Genomic DNA, 15,086 nt, shown 5'->3' with positions numbered 1-15,086 from the left:
CATTTTGTTAAGACTAGTCATTCTCCTTTTAATTCATGTATGCTTCTCACACATACAGCACTGATTAATATATCCCCAATATATTTCACTGTATTAATGACAGTTAAGTCTGATTTTCCAACATTGTGACCCTTTTGCATTCTTCATGGCTGTCATAAATACTAATATGCTGTGCTGTATATGTAGACATGAAAATATGGAAAAATATATTTTAGTGTTTGTATCAGATTCTTTATATTATATTTTTAATGATTCTTTTAGAATTTGTCATTTATCTATGCTATTTTATTATGAGATAAAATTTAAACTGGAATTACACTTAATAAATGACTTGAAAACCCAATTGTGGCATTATTAGATCATATTTTACATTAGGTAAGGGGCATAATTATTAGAGAAAGTCAAATTATTCTAATTATTTTATGGTAGTTGCATAAGTCTGTTTATAGAGCTGGTGCTGGTTTTTATTTTAAGTAACTTTCATTACTTCTTGTACTAGTCCTGAGGTTAGTCATACCATTTAATACATAATGTAGAGATACAGGCATTGATGCTGATATGCATAATGTACAAATATAACATGTTATACTACTGATGGATTTAATAAGAAAATAAGGTGCACTCATTATGTGGCAGAACTATTAAAGTCTTGAAATTAAAAGATTTTCAAGATCCTTGTCCAAAGGAGATTCATCACCTAGCAGGCAATATATACTTAAATTAGCAATCAAATTATGAACATGACAAAAGGGTATAGCATGTTGTGTTAATGCACATTAAACAGAAGTTACTTTTCTGACTGGAAAGGAAGATGAGTTAAGGTTTCACAGAAGAAGTGACCACATGGCTGAAACTTGAAATGAGTAGCAATTTCCCAGGTAAAATGGTAAACATGGTATGAGCTTTTCAGCTGGGGAAAACAGCTTCCTGTAAATACCAAAAGCATAAAAGTGATGAATACACTTGGAAACAATGACTAATACACCATTTTAATATATTTTAATTTTATTCTGTGAGCAATATGGAGGATAAATCAGGGGAGAAAGAGATAAAGGAGAGGGAGTTTAACTACCCATGATAATAGTATTATAGTAATACAATGAGATATATTTGAGTACCTGAAAAGATGTCAGTGGAATTTGATTCTATCCTAAAAGAGGAAAGAAGCAACTATGTCTAGTAATTTCTAATTTATAGAAATTATAATAATTTCTAATTTAGGAAACTAAAGAAAAGTGATTTCAAAATAAGAACTACATCATTAAGAGTAAATTTGGGTAAATCATAAAATAATATTGGGCATACTGAAGTTGATATATCTATGAAAGTATTCTAAAGAATATAACAACGCGTGAATGAACAGATGGATGAAGAACTGAGAAGGTACAGCCAGACATCAGGATAAGGAAGGCATTAGGCACTGAACTGTGAAAGGAAATGAAAAGTTACATAACACTTGTCCTAGATTCATTCTATCATTCCCAAAATTCCTCCCACTTTGATCCACTTCTGGCTTGGTTCTTGGCATTTACTTCCATTTCTCATTTAGAATTCCACTCTCTCTAGGATTTAGAATTAATACCTGCTTTTCTGGTTTCTTTTGCTCTGCCTTCTTCTTGCCTTTAGGAACTTCAGGTTGAATTCTTTTACTGGTTTTCTGCAAATGAAACTATAAAGGACAGTCCTCCCTTTAGCCTTTCCCTTAGAAAGTAGCCACGACCTAGGCCCAGCAACAATAATGAAAACTAACATGTATTGACAAGGCACTTTATTAACTAATTTAGTTTGTTTTAACAACTCCATGTGTATTTATTTGTACTAGTCACATCTTCTGAGGTGAGGTCACACAGAGGTAAGAATGAGCAAAGATCGTACCACTTTGTCTCACTCCAAAGTCTGCACTCTTAACCTCTAGAAAATACCATCCTTCTATGTGCTGGACAGCTCATCCAATTCCAAAAAAAGAGAAGATCTTTTAAATTCCCAACTTGAAAGTCAAGAGAATACAGACATTCAAGAATAACTGGGTGAATTTTTTAACATTTCCAAACATTATGGAAAAATAAAAAATGGGGACTGAAAAAATGTCAGTAGATTTACCATTTAGGGTATAATGGTAGGCAGCTTGCTCTATAGCATCCTACTCTATCAGAGGGATAACAGGGGAAACTGACACTGTTGGTAAAAGAACAATTTAAATAATATGTTGAAGGGGAAGATAAAAGTATCAGGCTTTTCTGCCCTCCCGCCATTAGGATAGATGACGGAACCCCGTGGTCCCAAATGCACGCCTGATGGCGGGCACCTGGAGTAGGGTGTGGGCATATGTAGATGGGATTCACCTGGGCTAATACTCTGCTTTTTAAGGGCAGCGTCTCAGGGATGCCAGGAGAAGCAGAACGAAAGAAGAACCACGAGTAGAAGCAGGGAGCAGAGAAGCAGCGACAACCAGAGAATGCGAGAGAAGTCCAGAGAGCCCAGACAAAGTGAAGACTTGCTGGGGACTGGGAGGCCTCCCAGCTTTCCGGCCACCCAGCACCCCTGCCCGCTGTGTACCTGGTAAATCCCAATAAAAGCTGGCAAAAACCACCAAGGGCTCCAGGACTCTACCCTCCTTTACCCGGTCTGCTGGATCAGAAAACCTGCACTGTGCCCAGTCCTGCCCCCAATATATGTGGACGCACTAAATTCAAACTATGTAGAAATTTGATAATGTTGGAAAAATAGATAGTTTAAGAACAGGCACATTCTAAATAACATATATATATATATATATATATATTTACTGGAGCATTTACTGGGAAATCTGTAAGCAAGGGAAAAAAAACTACTGGAGGTAACAGTTAATGCAAGATAGAGAACAGCTGATAAGCCTCAGGGAAGGATGAAAGAAAACAGGTGGGTAGCCAGTCAGGGGGAGCTCCTCATGGAGAAACTAATTGGGCAAGGAAGACTGTAGGTGATAAGGTGATCATGATGTAGTACCTACAGATGTCAAATTATAAAGCTGTATGCCAGAAACTTATATAATGTAAACCAATGTTACTTCAATGAAAATTTCTTTTAGAAAAAAAAATGGTTAGGAGGTGGCAGGGAAAAGCGAGAACAAACATGCCTGAGGCCATCTGTTTTCTCCAGGAAAGTAGGAGGTGAGGTCTTCTGCAAGGAATGGTGCAGGAAGTGGAATTGGGAGTTTGTGATGAAAGTTGTAAAAGGACTGTGACAGTCTCCATGGGAGATGGGGTAAGGAGTGGATGAGACAAACAAGTAAAAGGACTGTTAAGCGGCAACAAGGGCCCAGCTGAGGACAAAGCTCATAAACTTGCAATGGAGGAAATCAGCGTGATTATGTGATTTCTCCAGCAGGGCTCAGCTTCTAGCAGCAGCAGAGGAAGCAGTTGGCCTGAGCTACATGGGGGTCTAGAAAATAGAGTTGTAAGGAAGACAGAGCGAAGAAAATAGAGCATCTGAGATTGCCTTTGAAATCATTTTCATGGTTCCAGGCCAAATAGAGAAAAAAAACTTAAGCAGGAGAATCACAGGCTCAGAGAACAAGGAGGCTTGAAAGACTCATACCCATAAGGCACTACATGGAGAAAAAGGAGGTGGAGGAAGGAATAATGCTAATGTGACAAAAATGTGGTTTATTTTCCTGTGCTTCCTGATTCTTTTCACTTTCCTAGGTGCCTTAACCCTCCTGTAAGGTCAGGAGCGGACACAGTGCAGGTTTTCTGATCCCATGCAGACCGGGTAAAGGAGGAGTCAGAGTCCTCAGTGGTTTTGCAGGTCTTTTATTAGGGTTCACCAGGTATATGGCAGGCAGGGGTGCTGGGGGGCCGGGAGGCTGACAGGCCTCCCAGCCCCCAGCAAATCCTCACTCTATCTGGGCTCTCTGGTGATCTCGGCTTCTCTTCCGGCTTCTGCTTCGGCTTCTGCTGCTGCTCCTTCTACTGCTGCTGCTTCTCCTGGCGTCCCCATGAAGCCGCCCTTAAAAGCACAGTCTTAGCTCAGCTGAATCCCATCTACCTATGCCCACACCCTATTCCAGGTGCCTGCCATCAGGCATGCATTCAGGACAAGGATCCATCATCTATCCTGATGATGGAAGGGCAGAAAAGCCTGACATTTTCTTTACCCTACACCTCCATGCCAGTGAATTATTTAACATCCTAATTTACTAGTTTCTCTCTGTACTAGTTACCCTCCAACTTACATATTTGCTATTTAAACAGATTCTATCATTGGTCATCTGAAATCTAACATTCATAAATCCAAAATTAGCCACTAGCTCCTCTTGAGTGGGCGCCTGAATTAGGAACAGGCATCTCCTCTGAGTAGAGAGGACTCCCAGATCACCTGCTGGGCAGGTGAAGGACAGACTGGAATACAGCCCCCAACACTCTTAGACAGGGTATACATTCTCCAACCATATTCCACATTCCTGGATAAACTCAGGGGAAAACATTTTAAATATATTTGGCATTGTATCTCCCTGGATTAGGGGTAAAATCTTAATTTTATGAAAGCTCATATTAGAATGTGCTGTGGACAACATTTTTAATGATAGGAAATTAAGAATAAAACAGATGAGGAAGAACATCATTAAAAGAACTCTAAAGGATACATCTTCAAATAAAAGAAACCCATGTCAAAAGAAATGGCCAAATGTCCTCTCTGGTGGAAATTTAGACACTTACCTCATACAGAGATGCTTAAAATTCAATGTTTCAATGCTGAATTCATGACTGTAGACATGTAAAGTGAAATTCTCTTGACAAGGTCAAATATTTTAAATAAATGTAACCAATCCAGGAGTAGAGAGCAGAACAAGGGAATGACAGGGCTGTCATTCGAATTTCCAAACTAAAAGATGTCTTCCTTTGTCCTTAGCCCCCACATTCAAAGCCGTGATTAACAAGGCAGCTCAGGGTTTATAAACAGAATGTAAGGCAGTAACGGGCCAGAAGCATGACTCTATTGAGAGAGGCACCACGTAACTTCCTTCTGAGCTTTATAAAAAGCTCCTCTAAACTGTGGTGTTTTTAGTTACAATATTTATAACACAAACCTGTTTGCTTTTATTTGCTTTTATGTCACCTTATCCAAAGAGACGATAGATTGTCTTTAGTACAGTAAATGAGAGTGATTTCTGAAATCAGTGATTGCCATCTAATATTTAGTATAATTTTACTGAAGACATTGTCTCCTTCCTGTGAGAAATGTTCACTTTAAAAAAAAAAGATTTATTTATTTATGCATACAAGAGCTGGGGTACAGGCCAGAGGTGCGGAGGGTTAGAGGAATCACCAGACACCGCGGGGAATAAAACAGGCAGCCTGACTGAAATACACTGCTGAGGGGAGCAGCAGGAGAGTCAGGAGAGGTCTGCTGTACCGTGTGGGTATCCAACTGGCTGGGGATCAAACTTGTGCTGCAGAGGTTGCAGACAGCTGCCATTTAACACCTTTTGCCACCAGGGAAATGTTTACTTTGCCAAGACACATTGGGCAGTGCAGGACTAAGCCTTTTAGATTCAGGATAGAGAGGGTTTTTTCTGTTATGTTTTTTTTTTTTCTTTAACTCATAACTGTGGATACACTTTAATCCTAACAATGAACCAGGATTTATGCATCTGGCAAAATAGTACATGAACCATAAAACAATTTTATTTTTTAATGAAAATACAGACAGTCCCTAAAAGAAACAAGAATCAGTGTCTCTTAAACACTGAATGTTCAGGATTCAGAACAAAACTGAAATTATAATGTGTCTAATAATTATTTTTCCTGATAAAAACATTACCATCTATATCAATCAATGATTCACAGTGAAGACTCAATTGTCTGCAAGTGCATAATTATCTATAGAATGTTAAATGACTTCCCTCTGCCAAGAAAAATGCTTCATATGACTAAAATGTCTTGCTGACAAATTTTACTACAGGGATGTAAAGTAATTAAAAATTTACCAAAGAATAAAAGAATTCAGAATGAATGTTCCATATACATTCCAAAACTCTATTATAATTTTTAAGATCTTATAGGAACAACACCTGAAGCATCAATTATCACATTGGCAATTATATATTTACAATATGAGCATATTGTTAGCACACAAAGATATATATTTTATATAGTATTTATTTTTGCCTGTAAGCATTCTGCCATCAGAATCCACCTATGGTAGATATTTATATAATATTTATTGATATTTATATACTCATTATATATATATATATGAGTGTATATATTTCTACTTATCAAGGAATATGGAAATAAATGTTTGGAGACTGAGCTACCCAAAGGGGGTTAAAAAAAGGGCAGGAAAATGCAGAAGAATAAAATGTCTTATTCTGTCCTATTGTAAACATATATATAAACATATATATGAACATATATATCCTATGTATACATGTATACTACATCCATATATATGGTATATATAATCATTTAAGATAAACTAATCCATTGGATTAATGCATGTTTACATATGAGTATATATATGTAAACCACCTCAAACTTTTGATCCATATAAAAGACAATATTTGAAGTTCAATGCTCCTTCTCTCACGAAGGTTGTAATTAAGGGTCTGATTTGTAGAATTAATGGGAAATAGAAAAGCTACAAATGTACTGATATTCCAGATGTGGACCTAGGAGTAATCATTTTTACTGATCAGAGGCTAAATGAAAATGTGTGATTAAAGTTGCGTCATTTGGCAAAATGGCTCATTAGGAACTCTAGAAAGAGAAATATGCCACAGCATCATGAGTGATGTTTCCAGAAACAAAATGAAATCATCATTCCGGACTAACTGATCATGTCTCCTTTGTGCTATTCAGGAAGTGTGATGTTCTGAGAAACCCTCTGGATAATTTCACCCATCTCTTAAAGATGTCTACCTGAGCTGTACAAACATACTGCAAATTTAAAAGCTAATCTTTAACACACAAAGTCCACCCCCCATCTGAAAGTAAAATATTTCTATTTGGTATGATTTGGTAAGCTATTCCTTGAGTCTAAGAATGTTATTACCATTAATTTATATTGAAATATTTTGAGCATTACCAGATCCAAACAATAACCTGTATGAATATAGTAAATAATTTTAGTTTACTGGTAAACTGAAGAGCATGTTGAAAGTTAAAAATGAAAGGTTCAAATGCTTCTTTACCATACTCATTCGAAGAAATTAGTATTTTGTAAGTTCATATTCTCACCTATAACATGCACAATTTGATGATTAAGCAACCACCGCTACCAGTCATCTTCCTGGTTACTTATGTGGATCTTTTGAAAGTTTCTACTCACAGAAAAAAGTAACATTACAACTAGTTTCCCTGAATCTACTAAAAGTCATGACATCATATTTATAAGATAATTCCATGGATCTAATTTGTTTTGTACTTTTGAGTTATGTCAGATATTGATATTGTTCCTATTTTGCAGATGATTAATTGAAATATTATCATTCACAAAGCACAATGGGAAATTCTCTTATTTTGAGGGGTAAGCTATATTTATAACTATCTGAACATGGTAAGTATAACTGAATTGATACTGTTTAAATAGGCAAATATTTTATAATATTCAGAAAAGTTACTTAATGAATTTCCCACCTGATTTTAATCAACAATAAATAGATATTGAATATCTTTCTATCATGTATCCTAATCTAGTCAAATGCAATCTCTTGTTTTGGCATATATTATAGATGTTCCCTAATCTTTGCCACTCATCTTTTAAATGTGTTCTGTTAGTTCAAGGGTCATTCAATCAGACTTTAGATGGAGTAGCTCAAATTCATCATTAAGATGGAAAAAGTTGCTAAAAGCATCGTGAATCAATAGAGTGCTTATAAAAATAAGCACATAAAAGGGGGGACTTGCAATAAGCCATTTTTTCCAAAGTATTTAGAGACTATTATATGAAAAAGATTCCACAGTGATTACTCTACTAATATGACTTCACAAGGCATTATTATCCGTAATAATTTTTTGAGCATTTAAACAAACTCAGATCATTTTGCTTGGTTTTGGCTTTGTTGGTTTGTTGTATTTGGTTTGGTTTTTGCAAGAGTTCTGGTCTACCCACAGTAATTCTATCTACTAGTATTCAATAGGAGTAAGAAGCCAAAGATGTAAATTGTGTTTTATAGTAAAAAATAAAAACAAAAGCAAAATTCTCATTCTATACTTGCACTAATGCATCCAGGGAGTGCTTCGATTAACGACTTCAGGAATGGTTCTATTTGTCTTATCACATTATGAATGCCCTTCAAGAGATACACTCAGGACATATGTTAACTCTCACTCCCCAAGATCTCTAACAATTAGGTGGCTACTAAGTCACATCTATTTTTTTTGTCACTTTAAACATTTTTTGGGAGTAAACAAGGTACCAAGATAAAATAGCTGCAGTATCAAGTGTTGTGCCACAGAATAGCCCACTAGGAAAAATGCTGTAACAAACTTAGTTTGCTGCAATTCAGTGTTACTATGGAATATTGTCTATCCCTGTCCACCTTCAGAAAAGAACACACTCATATTTTTTAAAAGTCACAGTTTTTGATTTATTTCCTTCAGATTATCAAACGCTTAATTTGACTTGACTGATTGGCCGTCACTAGGCAATCTCACTATCCCCATATCACTCACATGTCAAAGGAAAGTGATAACATAAGAGTATGTGAACACTCAAGATTCTGCTGAATGTGCCTGACAGTTTAAGTACAAAGCTGCTTATCTGCATAAGACTTTGTTGCTATAAATCAATAAAGAATATTCAACATAAGTAATTTTTATAATAAACATATATATCCTATGTATGCATGTACATTACATCCATAAAGATGGTATATATAATCATTTAAGATAAACTAATCCATTGGATTAATGCATGTTTACATATATGTATACTTATATAATATATGCACATATAGGATATGTATCCAATTTAAGATAAGCTACAATAATAAATTATTTCTAAGGCATATTGTAGCTACAATTATTTAAATTCTGACTAAATGTCATCCTCTAGCTCCAACTGAATTTTTTGAAAAGTTTTAGTTAACCTAAAGTGTATCAGCTTCTAAATATTTTATTTTCTAGTCACAGATTTTTTTATATTAAGCCATTCTAAATTGAGGCGATTGCCAGTATTAAGTTTATAGCTTTGATATAAATATCCTGCAAAAGATCACATTGAAAAATTGCATTGGGTCTGGTTGCAAGTTGATTACATGTAGATTTCAAAGACAATAAGCCCAAGAAGGAAAGAATATAGGTTCTTATCATTTAAAACCATATAATCAGTTCTTTTCCAACAAAGAGCAGAGGAACCTTGGTAAGTCTTCTCTGCTAAACTTGATTGTTGACTTTTGCCACTTTTGCTGTCAGTATGAATCATCTTTGGAGAAAGAAAAATAGAAATGTTTCTTGACTGGGTAAGCAACAGGAGGAAGAAAGTGAGAGAATAAACACCTTACTGTTAATTTCTTCCTGTTTCCCTCCCACCCCGGAGCTGGTGGTAAAATCAGCACAAATGAGACCCTCATTTGATACTGGAAAAAAGTTCTGAAATAACTTGTTCACCTGGCTCCTTACCATTGTTAATAATTCATTTTACAAATTAAAATTCCTCACCTAGGAAGTTACATAAGACTTCTCTGCTCACCGGGAGCATTATAATTCTCAATGTTTCTTTTTCAAGGGGTAATTTTTATTTTTTTTCCTCAGAGATAAAGAAAATTTTCATTTATTCTAAAATATCTCACATTAGATTTTATTATTGGTTCCAAAAAATGACACTGTTTGTCTATCACCTATGATGAATGAAAAACTGGCATAGTAGCGGTCAATTCATTTTGAAAGTATTTTAGCATTACCTTTCTTTCTCCTTATCATTAAGCCATAAATCAATCCAACGTAACTTGAACACCAGAAATAGAAATTTGCTTCAAATAAGTAAAGGGGATGGTGATTCTATGACTTAAGTATCAGTATCTCTTTATACTTGAAGAACAAAATCCTTCTAAAACACACACACACACACACACACACAACTTTATATTAACACATGAAAAGCAATTGTGATAAATATCCCTTTTGGAATTGTTCCTGCATGTTTTATTCCTGACCCAAAGAACATAAAATAAAATAAATGAATCATTGGTCTCAAATTGTTTCCCTGTCTCTTCCCTACAGGATTCTCTTCCAGACACTCCCATTTTCCAATTTATCCCACTGTATACTCAGGATTGTATGGGATATTGAAAATACCCAAATAGGGGTTTTCATGAACAGACCAAAGTTTTGAGTATTTCTGGTGTATGTATTTGGAGTGGATTTGTGTTTGGTGTGGGAATAGTATGAACTTGCGGTTAATACGAAGCAAAATAAAGGAAATTAAAGGTAGGTACATAGGACAAATTAGTATGATGCTAGATATGCCAAAAAATAGCATATTACAGACCCCAGTTATGACAAATAAAGGTATCAAAGAGCCAGGCTGAAGAAAAGGGGCAAGGAAGGGACAACTACAGAAAGGTGGGTGCTGGACCTGCGGTGTCTATGCACACTGCAAAGTGGCAAGCTGGGAAGTGGTGGGTGGACTATGTCATCCTCTCTGCCCTGCATCTTGGGCTCTACTAATGCTATTTCCTTCAGCTACAAATCAAAAGAATAAGAATAATCCCAGTAAACTCCAAGGCAAACATTTTGGGATTCAGTTGTCCCTTGACTGACACATTTGCCGATATATCTGTAATAAAACTAGATTGAAACTTTTATTCAAGTGTATTTTATTTATTGAAATTTATCAGATATTATACTAGGACTTACAAGAATTTCCATCCCGTACAGAGAAATGAGACTCAGAGTGCCCTATAAAACATGCTGGAAAATACTTATTAGTGGATTTTCAAATCTTTTTTGACAATCTGTTAACTTCTTGAGCAAAATGCCGACTTTTATCTGTTTTGATTCATGAAAGGTTTATTGGCCTTCTTTCACTCATTTTTGGTGGCAGTTTTCTTTGAAGTAAAATTAAACAATCCCAAAGAATAGACAAAGTTACCCTGAGCTCCTCCCTTTGACAATATGCATACCTTTGTGAGATTTACTGCATTGATGTTAATAGTAGAATCTTTACCATGTGGATTAGGACTGCCACCACAACAAATCACCACAAACTTAGCTATTTAAACAACACAATCTTATTTTCTTACCATTGTGTGTGTCAAATAACCTACATGAGTCTCACTGCACTAAAGTCAAGATGTCCACAGCAGATGAGTTCCTTCCTAAAGTACTAGAGAAGAGTTTGTCTCCTGCTCACTCAACTTTGTTGAGAGATTTCAATTCATTATGGTTGTATGACCAAGGTCTCCATTTTCTTGCTGATTGTCAGTTGAGAGCCATTGCCAGTTTCTGGAAGCCAGCTCAATCTTAGGCTCTTAGCCCCTTCTGTTTTCAAAACCAACAAGCTGGCAAGTCTCTCTCCTGATCTGAATCTCTGTCTCTTCTCTCTCATTGCATATCTCTGACCCCCTCTTCTTCATTTGCTTTCCACTTTTAAGGACTCCTGTGATTAGACTGGTCCCACCTGAATGTTCTAGGATAATCTCCTCACTTTGAGACCCTTAATGTAAAGAATAGAATTAGATGGTTAGTGGTGAATTTAATGCAGTAAGGGTGCCTTGGTGGTGGGAGTGATGTGGTGACTGTATCTGAAGGGTGCAATCCCACACCTCTGAATCATATACAATGTTGTATACTAATGTCACTTCAATTAAAAAAATAGATAAATGAATAAATAAGATAAATACAAAGTCTTAAAAGCAAATAATTAAATGAAAATGAAGTAAACCAGATTATAAAATCATTTTATGAAATGTAAAATGAAGGTGAAAAGATAACTAACAGTATCATATTGCTTTTACTAAAATAATACTACATCAAAAAGTTAAAAAGTTTTAAAATAAAATCTGCTTAAAATAATGTTTATCTCATGTCTTAAAAATGTTGCATTTCTAAGTAGACATTAATGTAGCAGTAACCTATATGACAAATAAATATATTGGTTCAAGTAAATATCCTTTAAAATATATATATATATATATTTATAATGCATGTCCTAAGTTTTTATTTATAGGCTTAAGCTATCACATTGAAAATTATTATACTAAAAAGTTTTTACTAAATACACTTGGTTGCAAAAGATCTATCAATATATCATCACATTTGCAACAGTTTTATAATTGGTAAATTGGGTCTGAATTTATTATCAATTTCAATTTGTCACTCAAAAACGTAACAAAATAATAATTACTAAGAAACCCAAAATACCACTTTTTCTATAAGCAACCTACTTTTGAGCATTGAACTTTAAAAGTCACAGGAACATTTGAGATAGGAGATTAAAGTATAAGATATTTTACTTGCTGTTTATATTAATATATTATCCCTTTATCTCTTGCTGTGAAAACATCCCCCACAAAATTTTCTAAACAGGAACAGGCAGAAAACCTGTGGTACTTGGCTTCTCTGTGGTTGCTGTGTAGTGGATACTTTTTGTGACTTAGTTGTAAGCAAGTCTTACATATTGTTAGTAAATGCATGATGAATTATGAATTAAGCTTCATAATTTTGTTTTTCTTTGGTAGAATGCAACATCCACCCAAGTCACACTATTTATTCATGTGTGTGGGTAGTGGACACACACGCTATGTTCACATCAAAAATATAAATGAAATCCAATCCACTTACCAAACTATTCCCTGAGCCCCAGAGCCAATAGGCTTTAGATTCTGGTAGCGCTTGAGAACTGTGAAGGTTGAATCTCCCACTTCCACACTGTAGAATTGGTTGTCAACTTTGCTTTTGCTCATGTTGTAATGTTTGGCAATATATGACACATCCACTTGTTTATCAAATCCCTGTGAAAAAGAACAACAAAAACATGACACCAGTGAACAGAGAGATGAGATATAGAGAGGCTGGCCCTTTTAATGATTGCTAACACTTAACCACCCAGCAGCACTATGTAAGCCTGTATTTTCACAAAAGAAAAAATATATATTAGTCTGTGTAAAATAACCTGGAGTAAAAGAGCTCAGAAAAAAAAATGCAAACAAAAATTTGCTTTCAGTGTTAAAACTATTGATAATAGTTTTAGAGCTGTAAAATCTTTCTTGAAATGTTTCTTTAAAACCACTTAATTATTTATGGAGAGAACATCTGAATGTAAACTGGTCCCAGAAACTATGCTAGATTCTTCAGAGAAATCCCTATCAACCACTATCACCATATAAAGAAGGATAAAAGAGTGCATCTAAATCCCTTTACTAGAAAGAACTGAAATACAAAATAATGTATAGTTTTAATTTTTAATTAGGTAATTTTTAATTAGGTAAATTTGAATTAAATTGTGTTTTCAGTTGTTCTCAATATACCAAAAATAATATTACCCTGTATTAAACATTGAATAAATTTAGTTCAAATTAACATTATTCTAAAATGCCATATGACAACCTATTCTCTGGAGGTCTAGATTTTGAGCCTTCTAAACTCAAGATAACTGCATCTTGTGTTTATCTTGAAGAGAATGTTCTATTCATTCTGTTTAGCAATTGAAGTCTGTCCTTGAAATTTTTAATCATGCTTCATGAATATATAATGTAAATCCACTACATCTCCATGATTATTTACCCATGTTTATAGTGCAATTAATTACATTACATGCTATGGATTTTATAGCTAGAATGGGCTCTATTTCTATAATTCCATATTGTCCAGTCTGTCCCCGTGGTACACACCAAAGGATACCTGCCCAGTAGTGATCCCCTCTTCTTACTGACTTTTTTCTGATTTTGAATTCTCACATGTACTTTGGATTCCTCCCTAATTCTAGTAATTGAAACTTGAATTATCTAAACCAGTTGTTCTCATTAGGAGATGGGAACTTGGGAGATTTGTGGCCATATGTTGTGGCCACAATGGTTGGAGATTGGATTTATTTAGATGGTTGATCAGATAATGTTGTAATGAGTGAGACATCTGCAAAAATGAATAATTTCTCATATACCTCAAAACACTTGAGGTATGCCAAAGCTTTAATTAGTAAGAACCTGACTTTAATGTCATAAGCACAAAATCTAAACTTAAGGATCTCTGTATTACTCTAACAGACACTGACTTCTTAAAATGTAATTTTCTTATAATTTGAAAGCATATTTACACCTTCTTAAGCTTGAAACCTCTGGTTGGTCATATAGCCATTTTCTTTGCAAAGTTTTGGCATTTCATTTCTAAGTAAAAAAAAAAAAATGAACAAATTTGCTCCTGGACAGGGAGTCAGGCAAGTTCCTGTAATGAAAAAATCAGATGCAATGCAGATTTCATAGTTATTGATGGCAAAACCTGGGATTCCAGTAAAAGGGCCTTAAGACCCCAGACAAAACTCAAAGCAGAATCCATGTGATAAGCACCACTCTGGTGTTAGAGAAATGGTGACAATCCAGTACAAATATACACAAACCACAAAGCATAAATTGGACTGTAGACAAGGAATCTAGGTTGTCTGGACAGAAGACTGAAAATTCAGGTAAATTATAAACAAAATAACAAGCAGTATGAAATCCAGAGGGCAGTCTTTACAGCATAGAATAGAAATTAAATAAGATACTCAGAAACAGGGCACTGGAAAACATATTCAAGAAAACTACAAGAGTTTGGCTTATAGACAATGGGTATAGACAACAGCAGAAATAATATAACTGCATTAAACAGACATTAATTTCAACCATTGATCAGGAACAGATCTCCACACCACAGCCCATTTCTATTCTAGACATTATTGGCTTATCAACAGGCTAATTCTACTAAAGATCTTTAATTTTTCTTGACTTGAAAAGGTGAAAGAAGTAACTGGAACTATATTAACAAATGAATTCATCAGCCAATGTTAATTTGTAATAAATGAAGTCATGCCATTTGTCATGTACTGATTCTTTTTTCATCCTTTAATATTCTGGTTTCTGACCACCACCAAATCTTTAGCACACACTGACCTAATCAAACCTAAAT

At 35.0% G+C, this 15,086-nt stretch overlaps 1 protein-coding gene across 4 annotated transcripts in view; it reads right to left on the bottom strand.

Annotated features, from left to right (window-relative positions):
* Positions 1-15,086, bottom strand: part of MAPK10 (mitogen-activated protein kinase 10) — a gene marked incomplete at both ends in the record, with an annotated part of 147,768 nt that overhangs the window by 116,712 nt on the left and 15,970 nt on the right. For 3 of the 4 annotated variants that reach the window (XM_084233479.1, XM_084233480.1, XM_084233481.1), the window contains one exon: positions 12,768-12,937. In XM_084233479.1, the coding sequence (XP_084089605.1) occupies positions 12,768-12,937 (170 nt within the window). Of the gene's footprint in view, positions 1-12,767; positions 12,938-15,086 lie in introns of those variants that run through there. The other variant, XM_084233482.1, reaches the window with a different exon arrangement.

The sequence above is a fragment of the Talpa europaea genome, assembly GCF_964194135.1.
Source record: "Talpa europaea genome assembly, chromosome: 5".
In the NCBI taxonomy this organism is placed as follows: Eukaryota; Metazoa; Chordata; class Mammalia; order Eulipotyphla; family Talpidae; genus Talpa; species Talpa europaea.
Note: the sequence above shows the minus strand (reverse complement) of the source record. Positions and strands in the feature narration are given on the sequence as shown.